Raw genomic sequence first — 19206 nt, 5'->3', positions numbered from 1 at the left:
CAGCCTCCTGAGTAGCTAGGATCACAGGCAACCGCCACCACGCCTGGCTAATTTTCGTATTTTTTAGTAGAGACGGGGTTTCACCATGTTGGCCAGGTTGGTCTCAAACTCCTGGTGATCCACCAGCCTCAGCCTCCCAAAGTGCTGGGATTACAGGCGTGAGCCACCTCACCTGGCCTGGTAGGAATGTTTTTAAATGTATGGCTGCTTTGGGGAAAGCTAAACATATACCCAGGCTATGCCTCAGCAATTTGGCTTCTATGCATGCCCAAAGAAATGAAAATGAACACAGGCAACATGAGACCCCACCTCCACAAAAGCAAAAAATAAAAAATAAAAAAATAATGGGGTATGGCGGCGTGTGCCTGTAGCCTCAGCTACACAGGAGACTGAGTGGCAGGATAGCTTGAGCCAGAGGATTGAGGCTGCAGTGAGCTGCCATGGGCCACTGCACTCCAGCCTGGGAGAGAGTGAGACCTTTCCTCTAAAAATAAAAATAAAAGCCATACAGTCAGGCCTGGCACAGTGGCTCACGCCTGTAATCTCAACACTTCGGGAGGCCGAGGCGGGCAGATCACCTGGGCTCAGGAGTTCGAGACCAGCCTGGCCAAAATGGTGAAACCCTGTTTCTACTAAAAATACAGAAATTAGCCAGGCTTGGTGGTGCACGCCTGCAATTCCAGCTACTCGGGAGGCTGAGGCAGGAGAATCACTTGAACCCAGAAGGCAGAGGTTGCAGTGAGCCAAGACCATGCCATTGCACTCCTGCCTGGGCAACAAGAGCAAAACTCTGTCTCAAAAAAAACAACAAAAACAAACAAAAAATACAGCCATGTGCTGCTCAACAGTGAAGCTATGTCCTGAGAAATGTGTCATTAGGCGATTTTGTTATGTGACAAACCTAGATGGGACAGCCTACCCCACACCTAGGCCAGATGATCCGAACAACACGTGGTTATCTTTTATTTTTTTATTTTTGAGATGGAGTCTCGCTCTGTCGCCCAGGCTGGAGTGCAGTGCCGACATCTCTGCTCACTGCAAGCTTCGCCTCCGGGGTTCAAACGATTCTCCTGCCTCAGCCTCCCGAGTAGCTGGGGTTACGGCGCCCGCCAGCCACCACGCCCGGCTAATTTTTGTATTTTCAGTAGAGACGGGGTTTCACCATGTTGGTCAGGCTGGTCTCGAATTCCTGGATTCGCGATCCGCCACCCCACCTCGGCCTCCCAAAGCGGTAAGATTACAGGCGTGAGCCACCGCGTCTGGCCAACACGTGGTAATCTGAAGGGACCACCAGAGTATATGCGGCCCGTGGTCCACGGAAACGTCACGAGGCCCGCGACTCAAAGGCGTGCCTCATTAAGTTACCCACAGCCCCAAACTCGCCCTTCCACGCCGGGCCTCCAGGTGCTCTGTGGACCACAGCGGGGCCCGGGGGCCCTCGCGAGGGAAGAAAGGCCTCGCTCCAGGTCCCCGCGATTCCCCTGGAAAGTGAAACTGCAGAGGCGTCGCGTGGACACCCGGGGTCAGACGCGACCCCAGGCCGCGCCGGCCCCAGAGGAAGCGAGCGCGAGTCCGCGGGTGGTGGCTGGGCGCTCAGTGAAGACGCCATTCCGCCACGAAAACGCCAGCGACGCCGCTGGCCGCTGCGCGGTGGGGCGAGGCGGGCTGGCCGGACCTGCGAAGCCCGACGAGCCCGGCGCCGGCTGGCTGCAGCCTTGCTCTGGGTCCCCGGCCTGGCCGCGAGGCTCCCGCGAGCCGGGATCCGCGAGCACCGGGGCCGACCTGACTCTCTCGGGCCTCAGACGGCGTGGGCCCTGGAAGGCTCCTGTGCGGCCGCTTCCCCGGAAGTCCCCCAGTGGGCTCCGGCCGCTCTGGCCCGCGCGCGCCCGGCTCGCTGGTGTCCTGGGCGGCGCCCGGCCGCCGGCGCTTCTCGGGCGCTAGAGGGCGCGCGGCCGCGGTGGAGCCTCACTGGGCCGCGGTGGAGCCTCACTGGGCCGCTGCGGCGGCGGCTCGGCTGTTCTGAGGCGCGGCCCGGACGCGCGCCGCCCCCGCCTGCGTTCCCCCGGCAACCCGCGGCCGCCGCCATGGACGCGCTGTTGGGCACAGGGCCTCGCCGGGCTCGCGGCTGCCTGGGCGCGGCTGGACCCACGTCTTCAGGTCGCGCGGCGCGGACCCCGGCGGCGCCCTGGGCGCGCTTCTCCGCCTGGCTGGAGTGCGTGTGCGTGGTCACCTTCGACCTGGAGCTGGGCCAGGCGCTGGAGGTGAGCGGGCGCGGGCGGGTGGGCAGGGCTGCGCCGCCCGGGGCCGGTCCCGCCTCGCTTGGGGCCCTCGACCGCCCCGCACTCTCCCTGGCCTTCGGCCGCCGCCTCCTGGAGGGGCCTCTTCTCCGGGCTCCAGAAGCGCTCCCCAGGCCGAGGAGGGAAGGCGAGCTGCTCGGAGTCGCATCTTGTTTTCACATTAGGATGGAGGATTTTGCATAACCTAAGTGGTACTCTTTCGATTTTTCCCAGTAAATGTCTCACATCTCCCTCCTCCATTCCCCACCGAAGCAGGGACACCTTCATCCCCTCAGTGGCTCCCGCCAGAGTCCCGGGCTTACCCTCCGCTCCGCATCCCATCTCTGGGCATAGGCGAGGCTGACGGCTCCTTCTGCAACAAAGGTCTCGGATCCGTTCCTTTGCTGCCATCACTGATGTCATCCCCGCCCCAGCTGCACCCCAGCGTTCAACCTTTGTGGCTCTCCTGCTTAAAACCCTGCAGCGCCTCCTTGTCCACCTAGAATCAGATCCAGACCCCATGGGCCCCTGTCCCTCCACCTGCGTCTTGTGGTGTTCTTGCCCGTGGGGGTCTGTGCTCATGGGCTTTCGATGTGGTCTTTCCGCTGCCTGCAGGCCTCCAGTCACCTACCCACACAGGCAGCCTCCCTTCCTCCAGGGAGGCCCCGCAGGATGATCTTCTCTGTGTCCTGTGTAACACACACCAGAGAGCTGACCAGCACAGGGGAGGCCCACCTGCAGGTGGAGGGAGGCTTCCCCGCACTGGCGCAAGGAACCTCCTGAGAGGTAGTGAGCGCTCCATTACCGCAGGTGTCCAAGATGAGGCCAAATCATCATCATCAGGAAAGCCAGGCAGCACGTCTCTGTGGTTGGGAGATGGTTTCTAAGGCCCTGCTGAACTTCAAGAGGCCGTAAGAAGCCTATAGTCTTCTAAACAGAAAAGCGTTAATTCTAGCACTCTCTGGAGCCCCTCCCACCACACACCGTCCCCAGCAGGTGCACAGCCTCAAACAGCACCACTGGGTGGGGGCTGAGTACCAAGAAGTGTGGTGACCTGCCCAGGGTTGAGAACCTTTCTTAGTTCAATACTGTTGCCCAGATTGTTCCCCACAAAATCACAAAAGAAGTTAAGAGGTTCCTGGCCGGGCGCAGTGGCTCACACCTGTAATCCGAGCACTTTGAGAGGCCGAGGCAGGCGGATCACAAGGTCAGGAGTTTGAGACCATCCTGGCCAACATGGTGAAACCGCATCTCCACTAAAAATACAGAAATTACCTGGGCGTGGTGGCACACTCCTGTAGTCGTAGCTACTCGGGAGACTGAGGCAGGAGAATCGCTTAAACCTGGGAGGGGGAGGTCGCAGTGAGCAGAGATCGCACCATTGCCCTCCAGCCTGGGCGACAAAGCGAGACTCCATCTCAAAAAAAAAAAAAAAAAAAAAAGGAGGTTCCTCTGTTCCTTAAGACATTCTTGTGTTGTTTTCTAAAACCCATTGGGAAAGTTATTTCTGAGCCGTTGAAGGCTGTGTGTGCTTGGACTCCTGAGCTTTTGCTGGGGATGCTTAGCTCGGACTGGGGGCATGGTCAGCTGGCAGAGTGTTGGGGACCCAGGTCCATGTCCGAAACCCTCCATAGCAGTGACCTGGGCACCTGCAGATCACTGAGTCTGTGCAGAAACCTGGCAGTGGATCCACCGGGGCCTGAGCAGATGACTCTTGCCTTTTCTCCCTCACCTGGAAGTTACAGGGAAGATCGAGGTTGTTTTAGTCACTTACAGACTTAGGGAGCACCCACTATGCAGCTCAGTCACAGTTCAGCCCAGCTAAGCACCGCAAAGCCCTAGGACTGTGCTTGGTTCTGCGATGTGGAAGGAAGACTCTAGTTTGGATTCATGCATCTCAGAGGAAGGAATGGGCTTAGGTAAATAAGTCTTGGACGCTGAGAAGAGACAGGGGAGGGGGTGCTGTTTCAGGTAACCCCTCTCCCAAAATGCCAACGTAAGCGAAAGGCAAGGAGCTGGTGATTCAGTTACTCATTCAGTAAATCACTTTGAAGGCTGGGTGTGGTGGCTCACGCCTGTAATCCCAGCACTTGCGAGGCCGAGGCTGGTGGATCACCTGAGTTCAGGAGTTTGAGACCAGCCTGACCAACATGGAGAAACCCTGTCTCTACTAAAAATACAAAATTAGCCGGGCGTGGTGGCGCACGCCTGTAATCCCAGCTACTCAGGTAGCTGAGGCAGGCGAATCACTTGAACCCAGGAGGTCGCGGTGAGCCGAGATCGCGCCATGGCACTCCAGCCTGGGCAACAAAAGCGAAAGTCCCTCTCAAAAAAAAAAAAAACCATCACACTGAGCAGCTATCACCAGCCCAGCCCCACAATACCGGTGCCCAGCATGTAAGTGAGTAGACAAGGCTCTTGCCCTCTAGGAGTTCACACCATGTGCCAGTGATACGGAGAGTAAGTGGTTCAGGGTCCATAGTGCTCACAGGACACCCCCTTAGCCCTCACAGGACACCCGCGCAACTGTACACGTGGGAGCACCATGGAAATGAGTGCAGTGCAGCCTGCTTGTGAGATGAGGGGTCCAGCTTGAGTGGGGCCAGCAGGGCTGTGGGGTGACAAGGGGTCTGGCTTGAGAGGGGCTGGGCGGGACTGTGAGGTGACTGGAGTGTACAGGTCAGTTTAGGAAAGGGCCTGGCTCCACCTTCTCAGCTCTTGAAAACTCACCTCTTGGGCTGGGCGCAGTGGCTCCTGCCTGTAATCCAGCACTTTAGGAGGCCAAGGCAGGAGGATCACTTGAGGCAGGTGTTCCAGACTAGCCTAGGAAACATAGTGAGACCCTGTTTCTACCAAAATTAAAAATAAATTAGCGACGTGTGGTGGCATGCACCTGCAGTTATAACTACTCAGGAGGCTGAGGCTGGAGGATTTCTTGAGCCCAGGAATTTGAGGCTGTAGTGAGCCATGATCACCACTGCACTCCAGCCTGGGTGATAGCGAGAACCTGTCTCAAAACAAAATTAAAAAAAAAAAAAAAACAAAAGGCTATGCGTGCTGGCTCGTGCCTGTAATCCTAGCACTTTGGAAGCCCAAGGTGGGAGGAGCACTTGAGTCCAGGAGTTCTAGACCAGCCTGGTCAATATAGCAAGACCCACATCTCCACAAAAAATACAAAATGAGGCCGGGCGCAGTGGCTCATGCCTGTAATCTTAGCACTTTGGGAGGCTGAGGCAGACGGATTGCATGAGCTCAGAAGTTCGAGACCAGCCTGGGCAACATGGTGAAACCCTGTCTCTACTAAAAATACAAAAAATTAGCCGGGCATTGTATGCCTGTAATCCCAGCTACTCTGGAGGCTGAGTTAGGAGAATTGCTGGAACCCAGGAGGTGGAGGTTGCAGTGAGCTGAGATCATGCCACTGCACTCCAGCCTGGGTGACAGAGCTGGAGTGCAGCTCTCAAAAAGGAAAAAAAAAGAGCCAGGAATGGTGGCACAAATCTGTAGTCTCAGCTACTCGGGAGGCTGAGGTGGGAGAACTGCTTGAGTCCAAGAGTTGGAGGTTGACCCTGTCTGTTAAAAACAAAAAACAGGCCGGGCGCGGTGGCTCACACTTGTAATCCCAGCACTTTGGGAGGCCGAGGCAGGCGGATCACGAGGTCAGGAGATCGAGACCATCCTGGCTAACACAGTGAAACTCCATCTCTACTAAAAACAAAAAAAAAATTAGCTGGGCATGGTGGTGGGTGCCTGTAGTCCCAGCTACTTGGGAGGCTGAGGCAGGAGGATGGTGTGAACCCGGGAGGCAGAGCTTGCAGTGAGCCAAGATTGTGCCACTGCACTCCAGCCTGAGCAACAGAGCAAGACTGTCTCAAGAAAAAAAAAAAATAAAAAAAAACAAAAAACAAGGCTGGGCATGGTGGCTCATGCCTGTATCCCAACACTTTGGGAAGCCGAGGCAGGCGGATCACCTGAGGTCAGGAGTTTGAGACCACCAGCCTAGCCAACATGGTGAAACCCCATCTGTATTAAAAATACAAAAAATTGGCCGGGCGCGGTGGCTCACGCGTGTAATCCCAGCACTTTGGGAGGCCGAGGCGGGCGGATCACGAGGTCAGGAGATCGAGACCATCCTGGCTAACACGGTGAAACCCCGCCTCTACTAAAAATACAAAAAATTAGCCGGGCGTGGTGGCGGGCGCCTGTAGTCCCAGCTGCTCGGGAGGCTGAGGCAGGAGAATGGCGTGAACCCAGGAGGCGGAGCTTGCAGTGAGCCGAGATGGCGCCACTGCACTCCAGCCTGCGCTAAAGAGCCAGACTCCGTCTCAAAAAAACAAACAAACAAACAAACAAACAAAAAAAATTAGCCGGCCATTGTGACATGCCTGTAATCCCAGCTATCTGGAGGCTGAGGCAAGAGGGTCGCTTGAACCTGGGAGGCAGAGGTTGCAGTGAGTGGAGATCACACCACTGCACTCCAGGCTGGGTGACAGAGTGAGACTCCGTCTCAGAACAAACAAAAAAAGACAAAAAAATTTTTTTCTAAAGGAAAATTTTCCTCTCAACATCCCAGCTCTCTCAGAGGTCTCTGGAATGAACTCTGGTCAGTTAGAATACCACTTTCACTCTGGCAGCCATGTCCTCGCAGGCAGCAGTGCCCATACTCTGCAGTCTTAGGACACTTTTGTAGTCCTAAAAATTATTTGCCGGGCGCGGTGGCTCACGCCTGTAATCCCAGCACTTTGGGAGGCCAAGGCGGGTGGATCACAAGATCAGGAGATCGAGACCATCCTGGCTAACACAGTGAAACCCTGTCTCTACTAAAAATACAAAAAATTAGCTGGGCATGGTGGCGGGCACCTGTAGTCCCAGCTACTCAGGAGGCTGAGGCAGGAGAATGTCGTGAACCTGGGAGGCGGAGCTTACAGTGAGCCGAGATCATGCCACTGTACTCCAGCCTGGGCAACAGAGCCAGACTCCGTCTCAAAAAAAAAAAAAAAAAAATTATTGAGGACCCCAAAGAGCGTTTTTTTTTTTTGTTTTTTTTAAATATTGGTTGTATCTATCAATGTTTACTAGGAGTTAAAACCAAGGAAATTAGCTGGGCATGGTAGCACAGGCTTGTAGTTCTAGCTACTTGGAAGGCTTAGTCCAGGAGTTTGAGACCAGCTTGGGCAGAATAGCAAGACCCAATCTCTACACAACAGTGTAAAAATCAGCCATGTGTGGTGGCGCACGCCTGTAGTCCCAGCTACTCAGGAGGCTGAGGTGGAAGGTTTTGCTTGAGCCCAGGAGGTCGAGGCTGCAATGAGCTGTGTTTGTACCACTGCATTCCAGCCTGGGTGACAGTGAGACCTTGTCTTAAAAAACATTTTTGAGAGTTAGAAGGGCCGGGCGCGGTGGCTCACACCTGTAATCCCAGCACTTTGGGAGGCCGAGGCGGGTGGATCACGAGGTTAGGAGTTCGAGACCAGCCTGGCCAATATGGTGAAACTCTGTCTCTACTAAAAAATACAAAAAAGTTAGCCAGGCGTGGTGGCGTGCACCCTTAGTCCCAGCTACTCAGGAGGCTGAGGCAGGAGGATCGTTTGAACCCAGGAGGTGGAGTTTACAGTGAGCTGAGATCACATCAGTGCACTCCAGCCTGGTGACAGAGCAAGACCCCGTCTCAAAATAAAAAATAAAAGTCCGACCAAATAGAAAACAGCTGGATTCTCTTCAGCACTGCATTCAGCCCACCAAAACAGGACACACTGCAGCTTCTGGGAGCCATGCTGTACATGAGGGTGAAGATGAGAGAGGAGGCTGTCACATAGGAGAAGAGCTTTGACCCCGGGGATCCCAAGGGCGGCCCGGCCACACCTTGAGAACCACTCCCTGGATGTGCCTTCTCCAAACCAAGCTCCCACCCCCAGTCTTCCTCAGGGTGACTGGTGACCAGGAGCAGGGACCTGTGCAGGGCTCAGGCGAAAAGGGCAAGACCCTCGTGGAACCCGGAGCAGGGCACAGCCTGGCCTGGGAGGCCTCCTTGCCCTGAAGATCGGCTCCATGTTTCCCCTTACCTTGGCGTGGCCAACCACGGGTGGCCTGACCCCTGGCTTAGTACTCAGCTTCAGGCTGTACCTGGGCCCCAGGGCCGCTCTCAAAAAGGATGAGCCTGAGAATGTGGCTTTCCCTGGTCAGACATGCTGAGGGCCCCCAGGCATGGGCACGGAGCTCAGAGGCCACAAGCTCCTGTGACTGGCAGACCAGGTACAGAGTCCTGACCTCAGGCAGAGGGTACCCGCCTTTTCCCAGCCCTCCTCAGTGCAGACACATGAAGGCTCCGGCTGAGTGGCCCTGTACCCCCAGCCCCTCACGGAGCTATCCTGAGGCACCCCTGTGGGTCCAGCCTACTCCCAGCTTTCTCCCTCATCCTCCTCCTGACCACTCCTTGGTGCCTGTTTAGCTCCCCTCCACCCACCTGTTCTAGTAAACCTCAGAGACCTCTTCACACATGCCACAAAACACTGTATTTGGGGAGGGTCTGTTCTGTGCCAGGTGCTGGGAGGCAGAAGTAACCAGGACAGGGTCCTTAGAGAGACTTACTCTGCATTGGAAGAGACAAAGCAGGACCACGGTAGCAAGCCCAGAGCAAATAGAAGAGCAGAGCTATTTTCACAGAGCAAGCTGGGCGTGGTGGCTCACACCTGCACTCCCGGCACTTCAGGAGGCTCAGGCGGGAGGATCGCTTGAGCCTAGAAGTTCGAGGCTGCAGTGAGCTGTGATTGCGCCACTGCGCTCCAGCCTGGGTGAGGGAGCGAGACCCTGTCTCTCAAAAACAAAATGGCAGATGCTTTCATCCAGGGCCCGACTCCTCACTGTCTGGGGGCTCAGGGCGCACCTTGGAAGAAGCCTTGTTATAGCCTAAACCCAACTCAGTGGAGAAGCGGGGCAAGTGGGATGAGGAGGGGACAGTGTGCAGAGGCCCTCCCAGCAGGCTTCAGGCAGCACAAGAGACACCGCAGGGCCCACTGGGAATGGGGGCTCTGGGAGCTCCCTAGAGGGAAAGTGGTCCATGTGTGCGTGGACCTACTGGGCTGGGCTCCCAGGCTCACCTGCCCCACCTGCCGCCTCTGTCAGCGCACACTTGTCTTCCAAGTCATTCAGCGCCTGCTTAGCGTCATGCTCTCCCGCACTGTCCACTCCTGGGGGTGCAGGGCTTGTCCAGCTGGGCACTCACTGGGCACTACAGGTGGGGCACAGGCCCTGGCAGGGGGAGGGTGGGTGAAGACTGCTGAGCAGGACGGGGAGAGGGCCTGACAGCAAGCTGCCATCGTGGGGCAGGGGTGCTTCTGGGCCTGCATCTGAGCAAAGGCTGGGGGAGCAGCACGGCCGGGGCCCTCTGGCTTGGCGAGTGGTGAGGGAGATGGAGGACCGGCCAGGTGGAGCCCTGTGACCATCCTGGGTGAGGATCCTAGGTGAGGGGGCCTCTGGGCAGGCCCTGAAGCACTACCCTTCAGATGCTGTGAACAGATGTCCGGGTGGATAGTGGCAGGGGGGCCCAACTGCAGTCTGAGCAAGAGGTGGTTGGGTGGCTGTGAGGACCAGGGGTGTGAGAAAGGGGTCAGGAAGCCCACCCAATTGTGCTGGCCTCTTACTGAGAGGGGCCTGGGGAGGTGGGAGTAGAGAAGCCCCTGGCTGGCAGGAGAGTTGCCCGGGGCTTGGTACCTGGAGGTCAGAGAGAGGAGTGGGTCAGCAAGGAGCCAGACATCGTAGCCAGAGAAGATCGTGTGGGGCGGATACAGCATGCTGTCGGAACAGGGAGCGGGGGCTGAGCCAGCACCGTGGGCACTGACCTGTGCCCCACAGACAGACGCTGCAGCTGCTGGGACGGTCACAGTCCAGCAGATGCCGTCAAGGGGTGTCGCTTCCTCGGTGACAGAGTCACCAAGCACTCTGTCTTCCTCTGCAGCTGGTGTATCCCAACGACTTCCGGCTCACAGACAAGGAGGTGAGTCCCGGCCCTCTTGGGAATGGATGGGACCCAGGAGTGGGTTGGCCCTCACCTGGTTTTGTATGTTTCAGAAAAGCAGCATCTGCTACCTGTCCTTTCCTGACTCGCACTCAGGTAGGCAACCACACCTTTCCTGGGGCTGGACATGAAGCCAGCTGGGCATCCCTGCAGCCCAGGCCACGGGCATCACGGCTGCCTCGGCTGCCCACGGTGTACAGAGTGCCACAGGGGTGAGCGGCACCATCCCCATGCCCACTCCGTAGAGGCACCGAGAGCCCCGCGTTGCAGCAGGTCAGGCAGGTCCCCAGATTCACGTGGAAAGGGTGTCTCTTTGCAGAGGGACCAACAGTCAGTCTCCTACAGCCCACACAGTGGCCGCCAGAGGCTGGGCCTCCCTCCCGCTCCTGCCCCAGGGCATAGACCTCTGGGTGGCGATTTTCTTTTTTTTTTTTTTTTGAGACGGAGTCTCGCTCTTTCACCCAGGCTGGAGTGCAGTGGCGCGATCTCGGCTCACTGCAGGCTCCGTCCCCCGGGGTTCACGCCATTCTCCTGCCTCAGCCTCCTGCGTAGCTGGGACTACAGGCGCCCGCCACCTCGCCCGGCTAATTTTTTGTATTTTTAGTGGAGACGGGGTTTCACCGTGTTAGCCAGGATGGTCTCGATCTCTTGACCTCGTGATCCACCCGCCTCGGCCTCCCAAAGTGCTGGGATTACAGGCGTGAGCCACCGCGCCCGGCCTGGGTGGCCATTTTCTAGTGCCTGGTTTTCTGTCTCAAGCAGGTCGAGCCAATTTCCCAGAGAAGTTGAAGCTGCTTTTCTGTGCGAATATATTCTAAGACCTGTAGGTACAGAGTGTACAGGAGTCAGAATAGGAGCCCACTGGGAAACACAGACCCCTTGGGCTGGGCATTCTGGGCCTTTTTTTTTTAAAGCGGAGTCTCGCTCTGTCACCCAGGCTGGAGTGCAATGGCGCCACCTTGGCTCACTGCAACCTCCGCCCCCTAGGTTCAAGGGATTCTCCTGCCTCAGCCTCTCGAGTAGCTGGGATTGCAGGTGTGTGCCACCATGCCTGGCTAATTTTTGTATTTGTAGTAGGACGGGGTTTCACTGTGTTAGCCAGGCTGGTTTCTGGGGTATATTTACCAGCAGAGACCAGGCTCGTAGGGCCCTTGCTCCCTGGTCACCAGCTCCAGGGCCTGCAGAAGAGGCTCCCGGCCCTGACACGTGTGGTGGGGCTGCCCCTTCTCAGGCTGCCTTGGAGACACTCAGTTCAGCTTCCGCATGCGCCAGTGTGGAGGGCAGAGGAGCCCCTGGCATGCTGACGACAGGCACTACAACAGCAGGGCCCCTGTGGCACTGCAGGTGAGCACTGGGCCTCATCTCTGGCCTGCTTCTCTCCTGCTCCCCACGGGTCCTGCCAGGGTCAGCTGGTAGGAGAAGCCCCTTCAGAGTGCCTGGGCCCTGTGTGGCAGGAGAAGAGCTGGCCAGGCCCCACTGGCCCTGCAGTCCCAGGCACCAGCCCCAACTGAGGATGGGCCAGCTCTTCCAGGGTCTCCCCAGGGTCCCTGGGGCTTTCCCTTGGCACCACACATCCGTGGCTGGGCATTTGCATAGTTGGACAGGGGCCCTCCCAGGGCCCCCAGCCCCCTGAGCCCCTCTCCACCACACCAGTGGACTCCCTGCTGTATCAGCAGGGGTGTTACCCACCTTCTGAGCCCAGGACCTCCTGGCCTCCACCTTGGTGGCCAGAGTGCAGGGACAGCAGCTCCAGGAGCCTCCTGGTTCTCTAGGCTTCCATCTGCCACAGTCCCCGCATGCTTCTTGCCACTCCCAGCCCTGGGGCTGGCCAGGTGGTCTGGGTGGGGCATGGCCTGGCTAACACCATGCTCTGGCCAGGTGGTCTGGGTGGGACATAGCCTAGCTAACACCGTGCTCCTTCCAGCCAGGTATTCTGGGTGGGGCATGGCTGGCTAATACCGTGCTCCTTCCAGCCAGGTGGTCTGGGTGGGGCATGGCCTGGCTAACACCGTGCTCCTTCCAGAGGGAGCCGGCGCACTACTTCGGCTACGTGTACTTCAGGCAGGTGAAGGACAGCTCTGTGAAGAGGGGCTACTTCCAGAAGGTGCGCTGCCTGGTCACTCTTGGCTGGCGCCTCAGAGAGGCAGGAGCTGGCAGGCAGCAGGAAGGACTGTGGGGCGGGCAAGGGTCCCTGAGCCTCCAGCAGTGCCCACCCCTCCTGCAGCCCCACCTGGGCTGTGTCCAGCTCTCCTTGTGGCCCCCCTGCCCTGTCCTTGCCTGGCATGGCACCCAAGGCCCTTCTGTCCTGGTCCAGGACATTGCTGCCCCTCACTGATGGCTGGAGGGTCATCACACTGTCAGGGTCAGGACAACCCAGCCTGGAAGCCACAGGCCGAGTGTAAAAGCTGCTCAGCCCCTGGGGAGATCATTCCAGAAATTCTGGCCACCATGCGTTTCCCTCCGAAGGCCCTAGGGTCCAGCCCCACTGGCCGCCACCCAGGGAGTTCGGTGTTGGGTTTTCTCCCGTCTAATAATTCTGGGGTCCGAGTCAGGCCGTTCCCGGGGCAGCTGTCCTGTGAAGTTGGTGGGATGTGCTACCCTGGGTCAGCTCCAGGTGAGCATGGCTTCAGGGGTCCCCGTGGGCTCCTGAGTGGCGAGGGTGAGGCCTGGCACTGGGCCTGTAACTGGTCCCGTGGCCCTGCAGTCTTTGGTGCTGGTGTCCCGCTTGCCCTTTGTCCGGCTGTTCCAAGCGCTGCTAAGCTTCATCGCCCCCGAGTACTTTGACAAGCTGGCGCCCTGCCTGGAAGCAGGTGAGTGGCCATCAGGCGTGGCCATCGCGGTCTCATCATCCCAGCTGTGGCCCCTGGTGGGCTCGGCAGCAGCTTCTCCTTGGGGAGGGTCCTGACGCGGGCTACTGCATCCGCAGTGTGCAGTGAGATCGACCAGTGGCCGGCGCCTGCGCCTGGGCAGACCCTGAACCTACCTGTCATGGGCGTTGTTGTCCAGGTGAGAGCCAGCTGGCTGGGGAGCAGGCTCTGCAGGTGTGTGGGGATGCCCTACTCCCTCTGGCAGCTGCTCCCTCCTTCTCCCAGGTGCGCATCCCATCCAGGGTGGACAAGGGCGAGTCCAGTCCTCCGAAGCAGTGTGACCAAGAGGTGGGAGCTGAGGCGGAGGTGGAGCTGAGACAGCTGGGCTTCACCCGACTGAGTCCTGCTCCTGGGCCGGGTGGTCCCGCACTTGCCTCCCTGGTCCACCCTGCGGGGTGGTCAAACCCAGGCAAAGCCACAGGCTGTGTCTTGGTGTAGGGCTGGGCGCTCTCCACCTTCCCCTGTGCTGTGAGGCAGGGGCTGCTTGGGGCCCAAGGGGTACCAGCCTCCCCTTGGCCCTGACCTACACTCCCCTCCTCTCAGAACCTGCTGCCAGCCCCAGTGGTTCTTGCTAGCGTCCACGAGCTGGACCTGTTCAGGTGAGCCCCCTAGGGTTCTGCACACTGCTTTTGAGGAGCTCACTGTGTGTGCACGTGCATGTACGCGCATGTGTGCATCTGTGTGCGAGTACGTGTGTGTGCGTGTGTGTCTGCGTGAGTGCATGTGTGCACGTGTGTGTGTGTGTATGGCCAGCGCCATGTGGGGCCTGCCCAAGGGAAGCAGCACTTATCCTGAGTAACCCTTGGGACAGTTCTGGAAGGAAGAAGGGATAATTGTTTAGAAGAGGAAGCAAGTGCCCACATGTCTGCAGCCAGCGGAAATGGGCACAGTGGGCAGGAGATTCTGAAAGACAGGTGTCAAGGAGAGGCTGTCAGGAGAGATTCACTGCCTGAGGCCGCCGCCTTCTCTGCCTCTGGATGAGTGTGCAAGGGAACGTGGGCTTTGAGACCATCCTGCTCTGTGCTGGGCCCAGCAGGAGCCAGGGCTGCACTTGGGATGGGCACAGGGTGATGGGAGGGGTCTGGGCGGTTACCCCCCCCTAGCCCAGGTCAGCAGACCCTGCCCCGGCTTTGCGGCCGCTTCAGGATAGCTGGTCCCTCACAGGTGGGTCGAGGTTGAGTCCCCCATTCCCAGGGCCAGGCCCAGCACAGGTGGACTGTCAGAGCTTGGGGTGGCCATGATAACCCGAGACACATCTTCAGATAGATCTGTCTTCACCCTGGCGCAGCGTGCCGTGTTCACCAGCGCCTGGGCCAGCCTGGGTGAACGGTGGGAGAACGGGGCCAGGGCCAGGAGTCTCAGCCCCTGCCTGACCTCCCCGACCTTCCTGCCCGGCCCCAGGTGCTTCCGGCCTGTGCTGACTCATATGCAGACACTGTGGGAGCTCATGCTCCTCGGGGAGCCCCTGCTGGTCCTGGCACCCTCGCCCGACGTGTCCTCGGAGATGGTGCTGGCCTTGACCAGGTACCCCCTTGGCCCGGTCCTGGCTGGGGGAGCTGGACCATCGCGGCTGTGTCTGGGCTGCCCCTGCCTCACCTGCTCCCTGCCGCCTCTGCCCACAGCTGCCTGCAGCCCCTCAGGTTCTGCTGCGACTTCCGTCCCTACTTCACCATACATGACAGCGAGTTCAAGGAGTTCACCACACGCACGCAGGCCCCGTAAGTGCCGCCTCCGTCCCGCCTCTCGCCCTTGCTCCGCCCCGCCTCTCGCCCTTGCTCCGCCCCGCCTCTCGCCCTTGCTCCGCCCCGCCTCTCCCCCTTGCTCCGCCCCGCCTCTCGCCCTTGCTCCGCCCCGCCTCTAGCCCTTGCTCCGCCCCGCCCCTCTCGCCCTTGCTGCACCTCCCTGGACCTCTGTCTCTGACTCTTCTCTCTCTCTCTGTCTAGACCAAACGTGGTCCTAGGAGTCACAAACCCTTTCTTTATCAAAACACTCCAGCACTGGCCCCACATCCTCCGAGTCGGGGAGCCCAAGATGTCAGGTCAGGCTCCCGGTGAGGTGCAAGGGGTGCTGCTCAGAAGCCTCATTGAGTGTGGGGCCGCCTCGGAGCCTGTGGGGATGGCCAGAGCTGCGGGCACTGAGGCCTGGCCACCGGGCGTGTCTCGTAGGAGACCTGCCTAAGCAAGTCAAGCTGAAAAAGCCTTCAAGGTTGAAGACCCTGGACACCAAGCCAGGTCTGTGCTCCCCTCGACCTGGAGCCCCTCCACTGTGGAGAGGCCTGTCTTGTACCTGGCAGGTCTTCCAGGTGGGGCAGCCAGGCCCCCACACCCCCGATCCTCTTCCAGGACTCAGCAGCAGAGCTCAGAACCCTTGGGGAGGGTTGCTGTCTTCTCTTCAGTGGGTCTCGGTGTCTGGGGTGGGGTGGGTGAGATTTTCAGGTGCAGCCAAGGACATGGGGCTGCAGGCAGAGGAGACCCCCACCCTGGCTCCTCTGTGGGGCTGTAGGAGTGTGGGAGGGAGGCCCTTGAAGGGCGGGGCGCCAGCTGTGCCCTCCCGCCAGGCCTCTACACCACTTACACGGCCCACCTCCATCGCGACAAGGCGCTGCTCAAACGGCTGCTCAAGGTATGGGCTGTGGGGCAGGGGCTGGGGACGCAGGGAGCCTGGTGTGGTGTGAAGCACAGCAAGGGCCTGGCCCTGTCTCCCCTGCAGGGCGTGCAGAAGAAGCGGCCATCAGATGTGCAGAGCACCCTGCTGCGGCGGCACCTCCTGGAGCTCACCCAGAGCTTCATCATCCCCCTGGTGAGCCCCAGGACTGGGGGGCACGGGGTCTGGGGGGACGGGGCTGGGGGGGATGGGGCTTGGGGGGACGGGGCTGTGGGGGACAGGGCTGGGGGCATGGGTCCCTGGGCTCACTCCCCTCCCTTCCCCACCCAGGAGCACTACATGGCCAGCCTCATGCCCCTGCAGAAGAGCATCACGCCCTGGAAGGTGGGGGTCCTGTGGGGGCTTTTTGGGGTCCATGGAGGGCGGGTTCCCTTCCTCACCCGGAGGAGGGAAGGTCTGGAGCAGGAGGCCGTGGCTGTGCAGGAGCCGTAGGGCTCAACGCCATCATGTTTGTGAAACTGGGGGCCACAGGGCAGGTGGCTGGCAGGACCCTTGGAGGGGCTCAGGGCCTGCTCCCTGGGAAAGGCTCTCCTGGGATCTGTGCCAGGCAGGGTGGGGGCTGGGGGTCCTCAGAAGTGGTGAGGAGTGTGTCTCGGAAGCGTACCGGGTGCAGGCCTGTGAGGACGAGTTCCCACATGCTGGCTCACCCACCCCCTCTCAGACTCCCCCCCAGATCCGGCCCTTCAGTCAGGATGACTTCCTGCATAGCCTGGAGCATGCCGGGCCCCAGCTCACCTGCATCCTCAAGGGCGACTGGCTGGGTCTCTACAGGTGGGTGGACTGCAGGTGCAGGCAGCCTGAGCCCTCCTTGGTCCACATGGTCAGCCCCATGGCCCCGCCCGTCAGTCCCCAGGGTGAGCCCCATGGCCCCGCCCGTCAGTCCCCAGGGTGAGCCCCGTGGCCCCTGCCTGTCAGTCCCCAGGGTCAGCCCCGTGGTCCCCGCCTGTCAGTCCCCAGGATCAGCCCCGTGGTCCCCGCCTGTCAATCCCCACAGGCGGTTTTTCAAGTCCCCCCATTTTGATGGCTGGTACCGGCAGCGGCACAAGGAGATGGCCCTGAAGCTGGAGGCCCTGCACCTGGAGGCTATTTGTGAGGCGGTGAGGGAGGCTGGGGGTTGGGGAAGGCCAGAACATGGTGGGGTGGGCACAGGCCCAGGGCAGTGAGGGGCCTTGCTGACAGCAGACCGCATCTTACCCTGCAGAACATCGAGACCTGGATGAAAGACAAGTCCGAGGTGGAGGTCGTGGACCTGGTCCTGAAACTTCGCGAGAAGCTGGTAAGATGCCTCCCAGCCTTGTCCCAGCGCCACCAGCCTGGCACGGAGCTGCACCTGCCCTGACCACGGCTGCCCCTCCAGGTGCGGGCTCAGGGCCACCAACTCCCTGTGAAGGAGGCGACGCTGCAGCGGGCCCAGCTGTACATCGAGACGGTCATTGGCTCCCTGCCCAAAGACCTGCAGGCTGTCCTGTGCCCTCCCTAGAACAGAGCCAAGGGCCACGGTCCCGGGGCCCTATGTCTGCCTGAGCCTCCCGCTCCCCAGTGGTGGTGGCGCTGGGCCAAGCACACGCTCCCCTTCCTTGGCCCCCTGCCCAGACTGCAGGCTCCCCTTCCTGCACCACCATTGTCTCAGCAGTAAAGGCGACATTTGGAACCACAGCATGGCCCTGACCATAGGGATTCCTCGCAGGTGGAGCCTTGCCTCCTCCTGGGTCCCACCTGGCCTCTGCAGACCTCAGGCTGGGACAGGGGCGGGGACAGGCTGGGAGCCCTCGCTGATATGGGTGCGTCTACCGTCTGCCCCTCCCGGTGCCCATCTGTTGGCCCCCAACCCCCCTGCGCTGTGTGTGATGCTTCCTTCAGCCCAACAGGCTGCCCAGGACAGGAGGGACCCCCCTCCCGACACAGCTCCTGTCTTGTCTGGGGATGGGAGGCTATTTTGCATACAGTCATCAACTTGAGAAAGGGAGAAACCACTTTGCAGTGTGAAGAGCTCTGCCCACCACCCCTGGTGCCCCTCTGGGCCCCCGCCTGCTTGGGGGCTGTGGTTTGTTGGGAGGTAGGGGTTGGGCAGGGGGTCATGTACAGCCCAGCACCTCTGCTAGGAGAGCTGGCTCAGCCTGGCCCTCGGAGAGTCCACAGCACATTCCTGGCTCCCAGTCCTGGAGCCCCCACCAGGCATCAGCTCCATACGTCCCTTCTGGGAGGTGGACAGGGCTCCTGTTGTCCAAGTGTGTCCGTCCATCCCCCACATGCAGCCTAAGGGGCTCTGGACTTCGGCCTGACCCTGCATCTGGCTGGAGCCTGCATGTCTCCCTTTCCTTGGTAAGGGGTGAAGGTCCCTAAGAGCCACTTCTGGGTTGTGTGCTCCCCACTGTGACACCTGCAGGCACTGAGGCCTGTGCGGTACGGTGTTGACCCTGCACAGCACACAGTGACGGTACTGTCAGGGCTCCGGACAGCCAAGCCCTGCTCAGCATCACGCACTGTGTGCCTGGGAACAGGTCCCCTGACCACTCAGACCCTCAGACTCCTTGTCTGAGCGACCCAGCTGTGCAGATGCCTGACAGGGTTTTGGGAGGGCCACTCATGGAGACTGGGCTTTGTACCCTGTGAGGCCGGGCAGGTGCTGGCCAGGGGACATAGGGCTGGGGGAGGGACTTTTCTTTTTCTTCTGAGGCCCCCATTCAGCACAATGTACTGTTTGTGTTCTCATTGGTGCTCTCAGACCACGTCCTCCAGCCAGGCGGTGGAGAGCGAGCACTGCCAGCCACTTCAGTGCAGGGCGTGACTGAGCCACGAGGACAGCGGGGCCAGGTAGTTCTTAGAACTTGGTACATGTCAACTTGTCCAGCCCGACTGCAGCCCAGGACAGCCTGTCCCTGTCCCCATTCTACAGACAAGACACTGAGGCAGCCGGGAGGGTGACAAAGGGGAGCTGTCAGGCCCCAGATGTCTGGTGCAGGGTCCGAGGACGTGACCACGTTAAACAGAATACGTAGAGTCCGAGACGGCAAACCTGTTCTGGGGCAGGGGCAAGCCAGGGACCCAAGAGTGAGAAAGGTCCTGGCCCCAAATGCAGCTTGGGCCTCCCGACTGTAGCACGGGGGGACCAGCCTCCCTACTGAGGGCTTGGTCTCTAGAGGGTCTGCAGAGATGCTGGCACCTCCTGTGTGGCCAGCTTGGACACTGACCTCCATAAGATGGGGCCTGGGGGCCAGTACAGGCCCTGCCATCAGCTGCCCTCCACCAGGGCCCTCTGCAAAAGCCTTGTGCTGGTGACCAGCCCCCTGAGGACCAGCACTTCAAGGTGTCGGGGCAGCTTGGGAAGACAACCCGCCCCTCTCACAACTGTGACCCCACTTTGGGGAGTGCACCCCAAGGACCA

General features: G+C 59.9%; 1 protein-coding gene across 2 annotated transcripts; it reads left to right on the top strand.

The window, feature by feature from the left end:
* Window positions 1-1871: 1871 nt before the first annotated feature.
* DENND6B (DENN domain containing 6B) lies at window positions 1872-17477 on the top strand. Of its 2 annotated transcripts, XM_032138248.2 has the most exons (20): window positions 1909-2261; window positions 10231-10269; window positions 10344-10386; window positions 11522-11634; window positions 12314-12394; window positions 12995-13100; window positions 13217-13296; window positions 13383-13445; window positions 13701-13756; window positions 14559-14681; window positions 14780-14875; window positions 15101-15195; window positions 15323-15388; window positions 15715-15779; window positions 15867-15956; window positions 16092-16145; window positions 16483-16592; window positions 16816-16918; window positions 17023-17097; window positions 17179-17477. In XM_032138248.2, exons 1-20 carry the CDS (start codon window positions 2085-2087, stop codon window positions 17299-17301), a joined length of 1758 nt encoding a protein of 585 aa, XP_031994139.1. In that variant the 5' UTR covers window positions 1909-2084; the 3' UTR covers window positions 17302-17477. The 2 variants fall into 2 exon arrangements, 1 of the variants encoding a protein (XP_031994139.1); XR_004245347.2 differs by having other exon boundaries at window positions 1872-2261; window positions 15323-15779; window positions 17179-17250.
* The last annotated feature ends 1729 nt before the right edge of the window (window positions 17478-19206 follow it).

Source organism: Hylobates moloch, unplaced genomic scaffold, assembly GCF_009828535.3.
Source record: "Hylobates moloch isolate HMO894 unplaced genomic scaffold, HMol_V3 SCAFFOLD_19, whole genome shotgun sequence".
In the NCBI taxonomy this organism is placed as follows: Eukaryota; Metazoa; Chordata; class Mammalia; order Primates; family Hylobatidae; genus Hylobates; species Hylobates moloch.
The sequence above is the reverse complement of the archived record's forward strand: the minus strand, read 5'-3'. Positions and strand labels throughout refer to the sequence as shown.